The following is an 18,399-nucleotide window of genomic DNA, read 5'->3' as shown; positions in this document are numbered from 1 at the left end:
CATATAGATGTGAAGAATTCCTTCCTCCATGGTGACTTAGAGGAGAAAGTGTATATACAACCCCCTCCTGGCTTCAAGTTTTCGGCAGCTAATGGTAAAGTGTGTCTCCTCAAACGGAATTATATGGTCTCAAGCAGTCACCAAAGCTTGGTTTGAGAGGTTCGGGCAGACCATTCTGAAGAATGGATATTCCAAACAAGTAAATCGCACATTAATTACCCGGCTGGTTAATGGTACCATCATAACATTGATTGTTAATGTTGCTGTAAGTGTCAAGGTCTAAGAAGGGAATCAATATATGCCAAAGGAAATTTTTGTTAGATCTGTTAAAAGAAATAGGGATGTTGGGTTCTAAACTGGCAAGTTTCCCTATTGAGCAGAATCACAAGCTAGGAGAGGATTGTGGTCTTCCCATTGTTGATGTAGGGAAATACTTAAAGGCTAGTGGGGAAGTTGATCTCTCTGTCTCTGACAAGCCCATACATTACTTATGCAGTTGGAGGAGTGAGCCAGCTCATGCATACTCCCAGGAGTGGCACTTGAATGTTGTTTACCACATCCTCAGATATATTTGAACTCATCTCTGTGAAAAGGACTTTTGGATGCCAGGAATAACCATTTGAGGATAGAAGGTTATTCCGATGCTAATTTGGTTGGATACATCTCTAGCAGACAATCTACATCAGGCTATTACACATTTGTGGGTGGTAATTTGGTACATGGAAGAGCAAGAAACAATCTGTTGTAGATAGATCTAGTGCAGATGTAGAATACAGGCAATGGCTTATGGATTTTGTGAACTCATATGGTTGAGACGGTTGGTTCTTGAGTTGGGGTATGACACTAAAGGACCTATGCGACTCTATTGTGATAACAAAATAGTTATAAGCATTGCCTATAACTGAGTGCAATATGATAGAACGAAGCACATTGAAGTAGACCGGCATCTCATCAAAGAGAAGATTGACTCTTGCAACATTTGCATATCCTTTGTGAAGACTATTGATTAGTTGGTAGACGTCTTCACCGAAGGACTCATTCCTCACCAGTTCAAAACCCATTTATTCAAGTTGGGAATGTATGACATTTATTCTCCAATTTGAGGGGTAGTGTCAAACTTTATGTAATAGGGGTACTTTAGGGACTATTTACTATTATGTTGTCCTAAGTTGTATTTTCTCCCTTTTTTTTTTTTTCAACCTCCTAGGGAGGACTATGTAATATCCCTATTTGGTTTGAACCTAATATAGTTGGGAGGAGCTCATTGCTCGACCATGATTTTCCCTCATCTCTCTCTTTCTTCTCTCAACTTCTCTCTTTCTTCTTCATTTCTATCTTCTCTCTTTCTCCTATACCTCTAATCCTTTCTAACTTCCAATTGGGAGAGCTTGAGGGAACACATGGATTTTGGAAAATCCTAAAATTGATCTTCGGTTAAATTTTCTATATTCCTTAATCAAAGGAAGATGAAATTACCCATCTTGAGAAATTGTGAGGAAAGTTTGTTCCACTAGTGGAGGCCTTCTTTTGGCGTTGGTTAGGATGGGAGACTCTACAATGGACCAGTTGAAGATTTGGTGTTTGATTCACAATTAGATGCATCATGTCCAACATAATGAGGAAACTGTATACCTTGGTTGTAAATTTCATTTTGGTGGTTGTCTTGAAATTGTCCCACAATGATTTTCGACATTTTGGTAGTTTTAATGATTTTTTTTTTTAAATAGTTAAAACTCATTTATATATAAATTACAGAAATGTTATGACATAAATGAAAAAATTTATAATACAAATCTTTTAGGTTTGACATCAGGAAAACCTTGAAAGGGGCAACAATAGGTATGTTAAAGCTTAGTTATGATGTAAGGTGGTTTACCCAAGTAAACAGCCCCAATTAATGATAGGCTCCAAATCAAATCAGTTCCTAGTTTCAGACCTGGAATTCCAGTAGAACCACACAAATAGGGCTAAATTTAGAAGGAAATAAGAACTCATAAAGCAAGGCTTGGTAAAGCCTAAGAACCTGCCAGAGTGGTGGCCTTGTGGTGCTCGATAAAACCTCCAAACAGCAACTCAAACAGAATACAGGTTGGGGAGATACGACTGTAACCAGAATTAGAGCAAGAATTAGGTCAGACCTGGAGATTTTCGATATCTCACAAACCAGACCAAGGATGGGGCACAATAGCATGTCGAGTCTCTCTCTTAGGTCGTCCAACAAAATCCTAAAGGGTGGCTGCAACTGGCTTCAGACTTGGGAGGAACAGCAAGACAAACTCCAGCAGAAAATAGGTGCGATTCTGAGCAGCAGGCTGTCTTCTGACCTTCAAACTGTTGCTGATGTTTGGTTCTTCAATAAGGCTTCCACAGGGCTTGAATGGGTTTTCAATACTCAAAATAGAATGATACAAAAGGGAACACAGAAGTGATGTAGGGGGAGAAAAAGAAGAGGAATGGGAGTTTGGGTTGGGCATCTCACCCTCTCAGGTTTTAGCTTTCTCAGCCATGAGTTAAACTCAAAATTTCATTGATTCAAATCTTTTTTTTTTTCCAATTACAATCGATGGCCACTTATATAGGCCTAAAGCTGATCACAAAAAAGGAAACTCTAAATTAAATATAACTTCTTGGAAATTAGAATAAGCTAAACTTTCCTAAAACCCTACTCCTTGTTCACTAAGAAACATAAAAATAGAAACTAACTAATAGCCTAATATTTCTACCAAATATAAGTAACTTGTCGACCAAGACAGCCCAAAAAGGAAACAACATATTGGCCAATCTCAGCATTGGGCTGCTGGAACTTCTTGAACCTTCTTCCTTCCAAATTGAGGGGACAGCTGGCTGGTCTTCTAGAAGCTTCACTTGAGGACAAAATAATGGAGAAAAAAAGCTGCTCGATGGGAAGAAATCAGACCCTGTAGAGCTGGAATCGATGCACCAAAAAGGGGAACCAGATTTGATGCAATCTGGTCTGGTTCGATGGGCTAAACCAGGACCATATCTGGACAGTACTGAACCAAGTATTGGTCAGCTCGTGCCCTCCTTTTGACAGCCATATCTACATTAAAGGGGCACTCTTGATCCAACGGTAAAGGTACGAATATTGTGACCTGGTGGTCAAGTGGTCGAAACAGCCTTTCGACATTCTCAAGGCTGCGTACTTCTTGCCCCCCCCTCGTACATGCGGGAGCCTCGTGCACTGGGTACGCATTTTTTTTGTCTGCAAGTTGTTGATGGGCTTTCATTATGGCCTAATTAAACGAACAGATTCAACCTAAAACAAAAGAGATTCCAAACCCACATCAGGCGCTTCGATCAAAATAACCTTGGCGCAAAACCTAAAGATATTGGTTGAAATAACCAAAGCACAAAACAAAAGAAAAATTCAGTGGATTTCTCAACTCAAAAGAATCTAAATATTTACAAATAAGCTGGAATAATAATCCTTCCCGATGTTCAGTGCGGAATTGTTGTTTATTAGTGGCATTTGGGATTAAATTTTGTTGCCTTTCCTTGACACTGAGCCCCGTTGGGATTACATATGGAAGATGCTGCCATCCATAACCTATAGTGGCATTTGGAAAGAGCAAACAAGAGGACTCTTATGCTTTTTTTTCTATCTTACCCCTTGAATCTGTGTGGATATTGGATTGATTCTTTTTGTTGAGATTTATTTTTGGAAGAGTTTGTAGAGCTGGATGTGCTGCTACCAGCTTGGCCCATGCCTATGCTATATGATATGCTAATATAATTTTTTTAATATTTTAAATCTGTAACATTCTTTTATCAATAGTAATAAACAGAAAAAGTTTAATTTTTTATCATCCTTCCTCTTTTATATCTAGATTTTTTCTTGGGTGGATAAATAATTCATAACCAAATAGAAGAATAAATACAGCCCCAAAAGGGGAGGGAAAGAAAAGAGAAACAGAAATACAAAAGAAAGGCCAAAAGGCCCCAAGCCAAAGGAGGGACACGAATAAGAAAAAGGGGAAGACCCCAGGCGACAACAATGTGCCTGTTCCTTGAAGAATCAATACAAGAAGAAGAGACACCCCAGATCTTTCCTGTTATTTCAAAGGAGATGGATTCCCAAATCTGATGAATAGGCTTGGAATTAGAGGTCCATTTCCTAATATTCCGCTCCATCCAAATATTATTATAGCAGCACTGAAGGTGAGCTTTCCCACACTATCACAAAAGGAAGAGCCACCAAAAGTCATGTTGATCCTCCCTTTGTAATGGAAGGATCCTACGGCTTCTTGGCCAACACTTCGCAAGAATACCTTTCAAAATAGAGGAGAGGGGGCAATAGAAGAAGTTATGATCGATGTCTTCAGCAGCATTCCAGCAAGGACAACAAAGGGGCGAGACAGAGATCTACCGGTGGATGAGGATTGTGTTGGAAGGAAGTTGGATAAGGCTCTCTAAACAGTAACGCAATGCCTAGGGATGTGGAGCTTGATTAGAGAAATTTACGCCAAGGAGCTAGGGGGCATGCGTTCTGATGTAATCCCAAGCCATTTTAGAGCTGAAAGCACCAGAAAACAACCTTGTCGCCTCTTCTTGGGGACTTCTCACATTAGACAGCAAAGCATCCCACACAGAGGTGGGCTGAGGGAAACAAGAGGCCGGAGGGCCCCCGGCACCAAAGCTAAGGATATCAGCCACTTTCGAATCCTTAGGCAGACCCGAAGAGTAAATAGATGTAGCACTAAGTGGAGAAGCATTCCCATAGGTGCCAGTTGTCAAGCCATAAGTAGAGGCAGCATCATCAATATGGGAGCGGATAGCTCCAATAGCTTACCTAGGAGGCATCAGTCAAAGATGGAGCGGGCCAAATTTAATCAGAACGGAGAAGCAATACAACGAATCTACCTAAATTCTCTTCTTCTTTGTCACAATCTTCCACATTAGCTTAGCTGTACCGGCTGATTGATGTCTCTGATGCATCTCAAACCAAGGCCTCCCTCTTCCTTGGGGATGAAAACAGAAGCCCAACTGATAGGGGAAGGAAATCTAGTGGACTCAGCTCCTTTCCAAAGAAAAGCAGAAACAAGGCTCTTCAAAGCTTTGATTACTGCTTGAGGAAGACCAAAGATACCAGACCAGTAGATACATGAAGATTGTAGCTGACCCAATGAGAACCAAACGGCTTATATCTAGATTGCATTTGTCTAGAACTAATTTACACAGTTTTGGATTGGCCTAGAGTTCATTTCTATGACGGTGCTTCGTAATTAAGTTTCAAGTGATACTGCAAGGGGTACATCTCTGCATAAGTCATATATCGTATGTCAAGGTCATAGAGTGTCCCACACATGTATTTGATGTGGATACATTATTGAACCAAACCTAGAGTTAAGTTTGGTGCTAGACATCTCACAGTAGCACTCAGATTAAATAGGCACCTCATAACTTGAAGCTTTGTAATAGATACTATTAGAAATAATGATAAGCACAACCAACTTACTGATGGAATGGCGTGTCCAATCTCCTTGTATGTGACAGGACGGACAGTGTTTATATAGGTTGTACATTCAATGGCTTATGCCATCTTATAATTGTTTCATTTCAATGCTCTTCCTCGTTATACCGTAATTTATCAATGTCGTTTCTTTGTTTTTTCACCTTCGAAGATTTCCTTTGAATCATTGTAGTTGACAAAATTTGCGCAGGCCATGCGATCGACTGAAGGTTCCTTGAAGCCTATTTTTATATCAAGTGGCCACCGTGTATCAATTGATACAGCAGTCAAAATTGTTAAAATGACTTGCAAATACCGTGTACCAGAGCCTATCCGTCAGGTAAGGTCTACTGTCTCCCTCATTAGCATTTGAAAGCTCAGTACTATTGAACTCATTATAGAATTGTAGAACATACTGGGGTTTTTATTGAATCCTGAAAGATAACATAGATGAAATGAGAATAGTCATTTGCAGGATGTAAAGCATTTTTTTTTTTTTAATGGATACTGCACATAAAAAGTGTTTCACATCAGATAGATGTAATTGTTATATGAAATTGATTTATAGCTAAACTTTCGGTTTGACCAGTTTTCAGTCTGCCTAGCAAGTTTCTTAGGCTGTGTTTGGTTAGATGTGAAGTGACTGAAAATTCAAGTATAAAATGGTTATTTGAATTTCAGCATATACCCCCCACCGATTTCTTTTTCTTAACCTTTTCTGGCTTGACTTTAAATGTTCCCCCTTTCCCAACACCAGTTGAATTTCATATCTAACCAAAGACAGCCTTATTCCTGCATATTCTAGGCGTGACATGCATATGACAACTAATGAGGAACGTTAAATTTTAATGAGTGTGAAATGTTATACTACAATTTGGCTGCAAAGGTGGATACTTTTTTAATTTGATTCCATAAATAATTTGAGTGTTGTGGATTTGCTTATTCATCCTAGATCACTATCTAGAAAAAATTTCTCTTATTTTTACTCCCTTATGTGCAATTGCAGGCGGATATAAGATCAAGGGACTACCTTCAGAAACATATAGGGGTTGCCAAATTAATCAAAACTCCCAGTAAACATGTGGCTGATCGGAGGCTCTGTCTAGCCAATGACATAAAGAGGATGGCAAAAAATTAGTCTCTGAATAAACAGCTAGTTCCCTCCAAGCACTTTCACCAAGAATCATTTTTTTTTTGGAGACCACTTTGTCCTTTGTCTGTAGTTCCAATTAACCATCTCATATCAATAAACTGATTGAGTATAGGTATTTCATCGAGGAAAAAAACTCTTGGCTCACCTCATTATCTTAAAATATTATAATGCTTTTTTTTTTTTTGGGGGGGGGGGGTGGTTAATTTCCAGATCCCAAGTGTGAACTATCCTTTGTTTAAAAAAAAAAAAAAGTGACTATGCTATGTGTATATTATTTATTGATTTCCTGAGAACCAACAATAATACCTTCGTATTTTAGAGGCAACAAAAGGATAGGAAGTTGGAACGTACAGGTTGACAAGAAAATGGGAACGGAAAAGACCTATAGATCTAACATGAGAAACATATTGACATAAACAAAGGCAAGAATACAAGAGATCTACTCTACGTGCATGAGCAACACATAAACACTAGGATGTATATATATATATATATATATATTGTTAAAAACAGATGACTGGTTTCGTTGGCCCATATTGACCCCACAATCGCATGGATCGGGTCATGTCGGAGTTGAATGAGAACAATTCAACTTTCACTGAAAGCAGTGAAGGGCACTAAACACCCCGTGTCAGTGACTCCAAGGAGATAAGAAATCACCAAATGCAGGTGCCTGTGACTCCAAGGAGATAAGAAATCACCAAATGCAAGTGCCTAACTTCCAAATTGCTTCCCCCATGTAATAGGCATCAAAATCCCATAAAAATGGAATCCACGATATTCTGTGAGTCTGCAGAATTCGATAATGAAATGTGTCGATTTGACAATGAAGGGTTGTCAATGAACATCTTTTGGCGACTAGTCAAGGCTTAAAACATCAACCATACATGGGTGCATGTCTATGTGGATCTGATATACTCGATGTTCTATAGATTTTTTTTGACATTGTAGAAGGTCCATTCTACAGTCGAATGATGGGCTCTTGTGGTGATGTCATTTTGTCATCCAAAAACTGCTCTGATGATGATAAACATCTCTTGAGGCTGAGTGATTTTGTATATGTTGTAGAAACGCAACCCTAAAACGATGCAAAAGATAATGGAAAAACAAGAACAAGCAATGTACATAGATTTATAAGGTTCGGCAAGATTGCCTACATCCCCGGTGAGATGAGATCTTGCTTCACTATCAATGGAGAATAGGGTTACAGCCCTCGTCCCTCATACCTTTCAGTATTGCTTGAATTATAGATAAAGAAACCCTCTACAAATATATAGCGAAAAAAACCCTAATCCAAAAAGTACATAATTGCCCTCAAATAAAAAATTTGAGCGGGGGGCTGCGCCCCTCTACACCCCCTGCTATGCAGAGGGGCCTCCTGTCCCCCTTGCAACCCCATGGCCAGCTAATTGGCTAGCGGGACAGCCATCCTGCCTGTCGAAGTGCTGCATCAGTACTCCCTGGATTAAACTCTGACGGAATACAAGACATCGTACACCAACAATCTCCACCTTAGCTTGAATTCTATCGAGCCTCCTGTAAAGCTAACTTGTAGATGTCTTCATCCCCGTACCTCATAAGAGGTACAAACCCGCACCTATTTGGTGCGTCCTTCATCTTCAATAGTGAGTAATATTAATCAAGCAGATGACCTTCCTTATTGCAATAGTAACAAGAGACCTATGTCTTTGCCCCTTTTGATTTTGATCAACTCTTCCCAGATCCCTTTTGATTTGATCTCCCCCTTTCCTGCTCCTTGTCACCTCCAAAAAGACCTCCTTGAGATTTCGTACTACTGGCCTTCTTCCTTGTATCATTAGACATGAGGGCAGCCATGACTTCATCCATCTCAAGGGTCTCCTTCCCGTACAAGAGAGTCGTTACCAGGTGATCATATGATTCTGGGAGCGATGACAGTAACAGTAACGCCTTGTCTTCACCCTCGATCTTAACCTCTAGGTTTGCAAGTTTACTTACAATCTGATTGAACATGTTAAGATGCTCTAATGATCCGTACCTTCCTCCATCTGTAGAGAATATAATTGATTTTTCACGGATAACTTGTTTGTTAAGGACTTTGTCATGTAGATGCTTTCAAGTTTTTCCCATAACTGCGGTACAGATTCGATACCCATAACATATTATAGGGCATCATCAGAAAGATTTAGTCGAATAACACTCACCACCTTTTCCTCCATCTCCTCCAAATCTTCGTCAGTAATTTTTGCAGGTTTCTTCGACTTCCCCAACAACGTTTTCGTCAAACTCTGTTGTATCAGCATATCCTTCATCCTTTGACGCCAAAGAGTAAAATTGTTTTTCCTATTGAACCGCTCGATATCATACTTGACATTCGATCTCTTCCCTGCCATCGTGATAGTAAACCTTAGAAAACGGAAACCTAGAGCTCTGATACCAATTTGTATTAGCGCAACCCTAAAACGATGCAGAAGATAATGGAAAAACAAAACAAATAATGCACACAAATTTTACAAGGTTCGGCAAGGTTGCCTACGTCCCCGGTGAGATGAGATCCTATTTCACTATCAATAGAGAATAGGGTTACAACGCTCATCCCTCACACCTCTCAGTATTGCTTGCATTACAGAGAAAGAAACCCTCGCTACAAATATATAGTGAAAAAACCCTAATCTCAAGTACACAATTGCCCTCAAATATCACTATATAGAGAAAGGACCGCCATCCTGCCTATCGAGGTGCTATACCGGTACTCCCTGGATTAAACTCTGAGGGAATACAAGACATCGTACACCAACATATGTATGGTTGGCAATCAAGAATGGATGCACTCCATCAAAAGATGATATCACAAACGCAACTAAAAAGAAGTGTGAGAATGACTTAAATGAAATCAACGCACTACTAAGCTCTTTGGTAGATAATGAGTTTGCATTGGTTGTCAATTGTACCACAACAAAGGAAATTTGAGACAAGCTGGAAATTATTCATGAAGGTGATGACAAGATTAGAGAAGCCAAGTTAAGCATCATAGGACGCAATTTGAAAGCCTGAAGATGATTGAAGAAGAGAAAGTTAAGAGCTACATTAATAAAGTTAATGAAATCATCAACTCCATCGGATGGCTCGGTGAACATGTTAAGAATGCATTAGTGGTGAAGAAAATTTTAAGGTCTTTGCTAGATCTCTACAACCCCAAAGTGTCTGCAATAGAAGAATCCAAAAATCTGAATTCCATGAGTTTAGATGAATTGCATGGCACGTTGACTGCATATGGGATGAGGATGATGAAAGTAAAACTCACAGAAAAGGAAGATCGAGCAAAAGAGTGATTCTGAAGACTCTGAGGATGAACTAAATAGCCTACCTAGCTAGAAAGCTCAAGAAGAGAAAAGGAAAATGAAGCTTCCCTTAAAATGCTTCAAATGTGGAGGCATTGGATATTTTGCATCAAAGTGTCCAAGATGATTCCAATGAAAACACTCACAAGAACAAAGCTAGGAAAGGTAAGGAAAAGTTTGTTCCTAGAATAGGCAACTACAAGAAAAAACTGTTAATTTAAAATAAATAAATAAATAAATAAATAAAGGAGCAACACCTCTTAAGAAGAAACATCAGAAAGTGAAAAACTCAGATAAAGAAGAATGTGAGATGCTTTTCATGGCACTTGGAAGTGAAAGTCATGACAAGACTACTGAAGAGTCTGATGCAGAAGATGCTTGAAGTTGAATTATACTCTGCATTGAAAAAACTCAAGGTAGAGAGAAAGAAGATCAAGAGACTTTCATCTCTCTATTGTTATTGTTTATCATTTCCAATTTTTTTTTTTTGGCATGAATCCTTGTAGCAGTCTCCATTGAGCTGGGATTAGGTTGAATTTCTTGTTGTTGCTGTTACATTGAAACAACTCAAGGTGGAGAGATAGAGAAGATTACTGATGATATAAGTAGCAATATTTTCTTGAAGGTAGATGAGTGTAACAATTTGGAAGAGGAGATTGTTATGCTGAGGGAAGAGTTTGAGAAGCTATAGACGAGTGAAAAATAGCTTCATAGCTCCATCAATTACTATATTGAACGTAACGGCAAAGAAGTAAGCACTTAAGTGACTTAGATAAATCACCCCACCATCTTAAAAAGGGGAGCAAAATATTCTAGATGAAATTCAGCTTTCAAATGTCACCTCAACTGAAGTTTTGACTTGGCTTTGTAGAAGGAGGTTCATTAGGAACTGTGAAGACAAAAGGAAATGGCACCGCTAGCAACCTAGCAAAGTTTTTCAGTGAGGAACAGATGAATTCTAATGTTGTAAAGCCTCAAATGAAGAAGGTTGACAAAAATGGTTTCACCATAATCAATTATCAGAAAGCCAAGGGCCATGAAAGGTATGCTAGGCGAAGAGAGTTTCTTTAATGGTTACCGCTATGGGGTGTAATAATTTTGGGCATATATTGGCTATAATTTAGAAGACAAATCAAGCTTGTGAATTTTACAAGCAGGAACAAATATGCTCCACTATCATAGAAGAATGTAGGGTTCTACAGGTATTACAAGTATAGACACATTGCTAGAAACTACAAAACCATACTTCCCTCACAGAGGCATCCTAGAAGAAATCAGAAGAAAAATCCTTCAAAGAATAAGAACAAGAAGAAGTTACAACCCAAAATAAATCTCAAGTAGCATTATGTAGTGTGTGAAAACAAAAACTAAGGACACAAGCACCAGTTGAAATATCCAAGAAAAAGACCAAGAAAACAATGAACAAAGTATGAAAGGAAAATAAAAGACCAAGTCATTGGTAGTGAAGGAGGACTTCAGGAAAGTCAACACAGCAGTTGGCAGGCGACAAAAAAGTCTACTACATCCAAGCTTTAGCAAAGTTGGAGGAAGTAGTAGTATGAGGGCAGAAATGTAAGAGAACTACTAAAAGCCATAATCTGATGGAATCAAACTAAATCTCATTGTAAGGAGTGAAAAGGAGACTGCTTTTGAGATGGATCATTGTAATGAAAAACAACATCTTTTGTTTGTGTCTGGCCTTCCGCATACATGGCTAAGTTTTCACACATATGTACATTGACTGAATTTAAATAACTATGTACACTAAAACAAGGTCAATATAAAGTTTGCATTATGCTAATTCTGTTGAGAAATTATACCTGAGCTTGACCACTGTTTCAGGACAAGAGTGGTGGACCCCTGATTAGCACTGGCACGGACTGTCTTTTGGATTCTCCTAGCTCAGGGGAAGATTGTTTTGACCTCCAACTTCCTTTTCTCGAGAGATATTGACTGGCCAGAGTTCCGACTAGGAACGGTTACTTTCGGATTTTAACTGTGGTATTGATTCGGCAAAGCTTCCACTAGGGATGGGCTACTTCCGAGTTTTGACTGAGGTGGCACTCCGACAGAGCTTCTACTAGGGATAGGCTATGGGAGGGCTAGGCTGAGGTGACACTCCGGTAGAGCTTCCACTGGAGATAGGCTAATCCTAGGGATTGAGGAACTTCGAAGGCCTGAAGAACACTTCGAAGACCACTTCGGATCTTATGAAGATCTCTCTAATGAGATTTAGTTTGACTCCGTCAAAATCCTAAAGCCTAAACCCCAAACCCAGATTTAGTTTGACTCCGCCAAAACCCTAAAGCCTAAGCCCCAAACCCTAAATCCCAAACCCCTAAACACTAAACACAAAACCCTAAAGCCTAAACCCCAAACCCTAAATCCGAAACCCTAAACCCTAAACCCTAAACCCTAAACCTTAAAACCTTATAAACTAAACCCTAAAACCCTAATCCATAAACCCTAAACACTAAACCTTAAACCCTAAACCTTAAAACCTACATCCTAAATCCTAACAGTATACCTTATAAACTAAACCCTAAAACCCTAATCCATAAACCCTAAACACTAAACCTTAAACCCTAAACCCTAATCCTTAAAATCTAAACCCTAAACCCTACATCCTATACCTATACCCTAAACCTTAAACCCTAAACCTTCGGGCTCATATGTAACAAGATAGGTTGTAGCCTCCTTGGTGCTATCTGTGTTTTCTTGGGAAAAGTGAGGTGGAAGTGAGTGGAGGGTGGGGGACCTAATAAATCCCTAACTGCTATAACAAGTGGTGGCGTCACTCACCAATTGTTCGTCTAGTGGTAAGCAATACCTTGGGTTACTTACCGATGAGAAGTCAAGAGGTGGGTTGAGCTAGTCTACCTAAGGGTGTTAACAAGGGAGTTAACCATGGGTTTCGTTGGTTGGGTTTTGGTCTAATTTAATCGGTTCTTATCAATTTAAGGTCTCGCATGATTTATATTTACATTTGTTTAGGTAATCAGATCTCATAAGCTAAGATATGGTCACATTTTTATTTGGTTGGTTGACCATCATGGCTAGTCTACAACCAAAATGGAATAATGTAAAAACACTCCAAAATAAAGTCAATGTCCTCTTCCCACTTACCTAATTGTGTACAAAGATCACCCTTGGTACGAGAAAGATCTGATATGTGATGATACGAGTTTCTAGTACAACCTATCATAAAAAAGTTGGGTATAGTATATCTCCACTTTATGCTCATAACCAATGAGGTATGATGATCCCAATGTGTTTAGAATCACTAGAGAATGTTACCCGATAAATTTGGGCCCAATCGGAACTCGAGAAGTCAGATTGGTAGGTCAACCGACGGACAAAGCATCCACCAGTCCTTGCTCCCCACTCGACCCAAAGGCTCTACCTGGAGTGGTAGGCCAGGAGCGACGGGCCAAGTGCCCACCGGTCTTACTCACCAATCGAGCCAGCAACTCTGCCTGGACCAATGGGCCAGGAGCGATAGGCCAGGTGCCCATCGGTCTTGCTCGTCGATCTAGCCAATAGCTCAACTAGGACAGGCAGGCTCCGGATTGGTGGGTCCGACCATTTTTAGGCACCCACCACTCGGAACCAAGATTTTTTTGATGTTCTTTTCCATTCTTCATCCCTCCTTGGGGAAACCAAAAGGGGTCGATTTGACCTCATTTCCATAAATCTAAGGCCACACATCATGATTCCAACATAGATCTATGATCGATTCAAAGTTCCAAGCTAGGGTTTTACCTCCTTGCTCAAGAACACTTCAAAAACCTCAAATCTTCTCTTTAGCTCAAGAGATCAACAAATGCTTCACAAATCTTGCAAGTTCTTCCTCAAAATCCTTCATAAAAAACATGTAGATCTTTTATTAAACCTTAGATTCCCATTCCCAAGAGAGATTAACAAGATATAAAGGATTTCTACCCAAATCATAGGATTTCACTTGGGTTTCATGAAGGTTTAAGAAATATCGTCTTTACTCACCTCAAAAAGTAGATCTCAAGATGAGGGTCACGTTTCCAACGTCAAATTTAAGAGATCTAACCTCGGTGACGCACAATAATCATCCTCTTTCCCTTTTTCTTATTCCTTCCTCTCTTCTTTATCTTCTTTTTCTCGTCTAAAACAATAAATGAAGGTGAAAGAAAGTTAATAAATGCTATTTATAGTTGGTTCAATAAACAGCAGTGCTAGACTATCCACTTTTGAATTCATTGTTTACATTTGAATCCTAATTCCTCAAGCATATTATAACCATAAATAATTGTCTCCATTGGAATGTAAACCTTTCATTTGGCTAGGCTCCCAAATTTGAAATTTCCTACATGCTTGGTAAACTTGTTTGAAATCCTTCCATTTCTTATTTCGAACCCAATAGTGATATGCCATCTCTTGTTTAATCTAGTACCGTGCCTTGTGTTCTCTTGAAAAGATCTATTCATATTCTGTATTCTAAGACTTGTTCATGCATTAATGCTACATCTCATTGGGATCATTGTATACCTCAATCATCACATGCATCATCTCATTAACTACTTTGCATCACTTGTGTTTACTTAGTGATTTCCATCATCTTAATCCTCCCTATCTATGTATTGAATCACTTGGCCAGTTTAGGTATCCGGGTTTGATAACTTGTAATGTGCTATCTTAGCTCATTATTTTCATTTCTTTGATTCCACTTCTACTATCTGTCTATTATGCGACATTATTGTGTGTAGACTAGTCATCCATATGTGCCATTGCATGCATTGACGTGTGCATTATGAAATTCATTTTGAATTGAAATTCTGTTATCTTTAACTGTTAAATGCTTATACTTGCTTTGAGATATGAGATGGATGAATTTAAACTATCGAATATGCTGCATTGCTAGACTAGATGCCGTAGTCGACTTGGACACGAATGCATTGGTGACCCGTGGAATAGGATGCGGTGGCACTATACAGTCGTACTATCTCACATAGGAGCATGCAGTTAGGAATGACATATCCTTGTGATACGACCCTTCCCAGCAGGGGTTTAGGTGTTGGGTATATCACTGGGGGGAAGCTCGAGGTTGTGTACCAACAGTGGTGGTTAGAAGTACGCCCAGCTGATCATTAGGATTGTTAGAAACTTTGGTGATATAACAAGAGGACCAATTATATTGGCTTTAATTTAATGCAGGGTAAAGCCCATTTTACTTTAATGTCGCTGAGAAATAGCAATTTACTTTAATGTCACTGAGAAACAGCAATTTACTTTAATATCGCTAAGAAACAACAATTTACTTTAATGTCGCTGAGGAGCAGCACTTTACTTTTTTCGTACCCACGGTTGGCCTTCTCTGGCAACCCTATGGTGTATCGCGGGATGGGGTTATGGCTTGTACCTGGAGCATACGTGCACTGTGGTTGCGAATAGCACATAACCTATAACTTAGAATTGTTGTCTAGGTAGACTAAGATAATAAAATGAACTGTATGCATATAGGTTCATTTGTAATGCGTATGTTTGCTTGGTCTTTCTTTTCACTTACTGGGCTAGTGAGCTCATCCCACGTGCACACCATTTTTAGTTGATCTTGCAGGTTATCCAGCTGAAGAGCTAGAGCTGGGGCCCACTGTGGAATTTCTAGCTGAGGACAAGTGAGTCTCTGAAGATCTTGGGCACGAGGCCAAGTGCCCATGCGATAGCTATGTTGCGGGTCAGCAACATTGATACCATACTGGGATTCTTTTTGATTATTTTGAAATATTACCCCTTTTGTGCTCTAGATGTTTAAATTGTATTTCTTGTATATATATCACGCCTACAGGCCCATGTGTAAATGTATTATGTAATTCAATTTGAGTATCAAGAGTATTGGGATATTTATAGGTAAATACATGTAAGACTTTCACTGAAATACTGAAATTGCTTTGTTTAGTGTGTATCTACTGTGCTGTAGTTACTATATCAAATGATCCTGGCAAGTTTTGGGTTAACAGGTGTTAACTCATTCCTCGGTCCTGTTCTGTGTGAATGGGGTGTGACCGTTCGTGCCAGCATTAATCAGGGGGTTTCTACTTTGGGTAAAACTCAAGAACACTCAAAGGAGGGGATTGGAGAACATACTACTTTTAGCAAAAAAATCGGATCGGACTAAAAACTTGGATTGAAGATCTTCAAAGTCCCAAAGAACACTTCGAAGATCCGAACAAGATTTCGGATCTTAACGAAATCGCTCCGAAGACCCGAAGAAAATCAAGAGGGGAAGGGGAAGAGAGTTTCAAGGGAGTGAGGTGGGATTTTTGGTGTGTGAAATTCAAATAAGGGGGTATTTATAGGTTTTTCCGACTAATGGGAAAGAAGGAACATCTTTATCCAACGGACGAAAGAAGGGTTCTTGCCTAAAGAGGGGGGATAGAGCTTTTATACACTGGGTAAAAGAGATCCTCGAACCAAAATGGTTGGGGGAAGGTTTTTTTTCCAACGGGTAAAAAGTGGGTTCTTGGAGAGAAAATCCTTAGTAAAAAAAAGAAGGGTTTTTTGGTCTTAAGTGGGAGAAGAGGGAATTTCTTCACCCACTGGGTCAGGGGAACACCAATCTCGGCCATTGACGGTGACACACAAGGTTGGGTTGAAATGCATGGGGCATGCAGCAATATGCATAAGGTGTGCGGGCAATGTGCATATTGTGTGCGGGCAATGTGCACATTGTGTGTGGGCAATGGTGTGTAGCTGGGCATAGGCTAGGCACAAAGGTGTGCGGGGAGATTGGCATGGGTGTGTGACTAATGTGTATAGTGTGTGCGGGTAATGGTGTGTAGCTGGGCACAGGCTAGGCATAATGGTGTGCGGGCAATGTGCACAGTGTGTGCAGGTAATGGCGTGTAGCTGGGCACATGCTAGGCATAAGGGTGTGCGGGGAGGTTGGCATTGGTGTATAGGCAATGGCGCGTGGGGTAGGTTGAACCATGTGGGGCAGTATGCACATGGTGCAGGCAAGGTACGCTCGGCCATGCAGCAGGGGCAAGCACAGCTTGCGGTGGGGCGCGCAAGCCATACGGTGGGGGTGCACGTAGCGTGCAGTGGGGGCACATAGGCAGGCAGCAGGGGCTCGCAGGCCATGCGGTGGGGGTGTGTAAGCAATGTAACAGGGGTGCACGTAGCGTGTGGTGGGGGTACGCAGGTCATGCAACTGGGGCACGCAAGTAGGTAGGCTGGGTCTAGCTGGCTGGCTAGATGGATGGGCTGGCTGGTTGGTTGGCTGATTGGCTGGGCTGGTTGGTGTGCGCGACATGCGTGTGAAAAAAATGTGATTTTCCAGGGGAGATTGCAGGCAATTTGACGGTCTGATCTTGACGTACCATATATGTTGTAATCGTATTTTCGAGTACTATCCATCTGTATGGTCATCTTGACCGGATTCCTTTGTGTATGAAAATTTAAAATTTGACCCTTCTCCTTCCCGCGTGGGGTTTCTAGGGTTTTTAGGCAGGTGGGGAATGTTTCTGGGTTTTCTCAGTTAATCATCATCTCTGTTGATTAGAAATCACAAGTTACATCCAAGATCTATATTTCATCGTAGTCGGAGGAGGGTGACAAAATTAGGTGTCTACAGAATACCCCTCTTTGGCCGAGGCCTGTGCCAACGGCCGAAGGGCAAAGAAAAGAATGAACACATTTTGTCACATGGAGCATATACTGTCGTCATCTTGCTCATTAATGATGGAGTTGAAAAATGCAACAGATATTATCTCTCAACTATGTTAGAGTTTTAGGACTTACTGGAGCTGTTGATTGTAGGAAAGGAATTTTCTGCTCTTCCAATCCTGCAGGAGATGTTAGTATTTTGATCTTTGACTTTTCCTTAGCTGGGCTTCACATGTGCCAGTTCAGGGAATTTCGTCTCTAGTTGGGTTTTTCGAACCGATCTGGACTATCTGGGATCGAATGTTACAAGGGAGGAATTCACTGCTTTTTCAATCTTGTAACAGAAAAAAACATTTTATTCTTGGATTTTCCTTAACATGTGCCAGTTCAGGGAATTTGGTCTATGAGATCGGGTCACTCGGAGCCGATACAAAGAGATTGGGCCACCTGGGGCGGAGTAAATGCAATGGGGCCACTTGGGGCCAAGTCAATGAAATTGGGCCACCTGGGGCAGGGTAAATGCAATTGAGCCACCTGGGGCCGGGTCAATGAAATTGGGCCACCTGGGGCTGGGTCAATGAAATTGTTTCTTTTCTTAATTTTTCCTTGATTCTTGATCTTTGGTTCTTTGATTTGGAATTTTTCTTTTTTGCCTTTGATTTGGAATTTGATTTGAATTCTGATGCTTGATTTGGAATCTTTTAAAAAAAATTATTATTATTATTATTTTTTTTGGAAAATAATTTTTTTATATAAAATGGGTCCCCTCCCCTACTCATTCTTCATTCTAACTTTTTTGAGTGAGTTTTGAGTTCCTA

At 40.1% G+C, this 18,399-nt stretch overlaps 2 protein-coding genes across 2 annotated transcripts in view; both read left to right on the top strand.

The window, feature by feature from the left end:
• The window catches only part of LOC122061687 (endonuclease V), a 42,104-nt gene extending 35,294 nt beyond the window's left edge, over positions 1-6,810 (top strand). The window contains exons 7-8 of the mRNA XM_042625102.1: positions 5,682-5,810; positions 6,477-6,810. Coding sequence (XP_042481036.1) covers positions 5,682-5,810; positions 6,477-6,608 — 261 coding nt within the window. The 3' untranslated portion in view covers positions 6,609-6,810. The remainder of the gene's footprint in view (positions 1-5,681; positions 5,811-6,476) is intronic.
• The window catches only part of LOC122061684 (DNA-directed primase/polymerase protein), a 109,229-nt gene that overhangs the window by 85,443 nt on the left and 5,387 nt on the right, over positions 1-18,399 (top strand). The window lies entirely within an intron of this gene.

The sequence above is a fragment of the Macadamia integrifolia genome, chromosome 14 (assembly GCF_013358625.1).
Source record: "Macadamia integrifolia cultivar HAES 741 chromosome 14, SCU_Mint_v3, whole genome shotgun sequence".
NCBI classification, from domain to species: Eukaryota; Viridiplantae; Streptophyta; class Magnoliopsida; order Proteales; family Proteaceae; genus Macadamia; species Macadamia integrifolia.
This window is presented reverse-complemented; position numbering and strand designations above follow the sequence as displayed.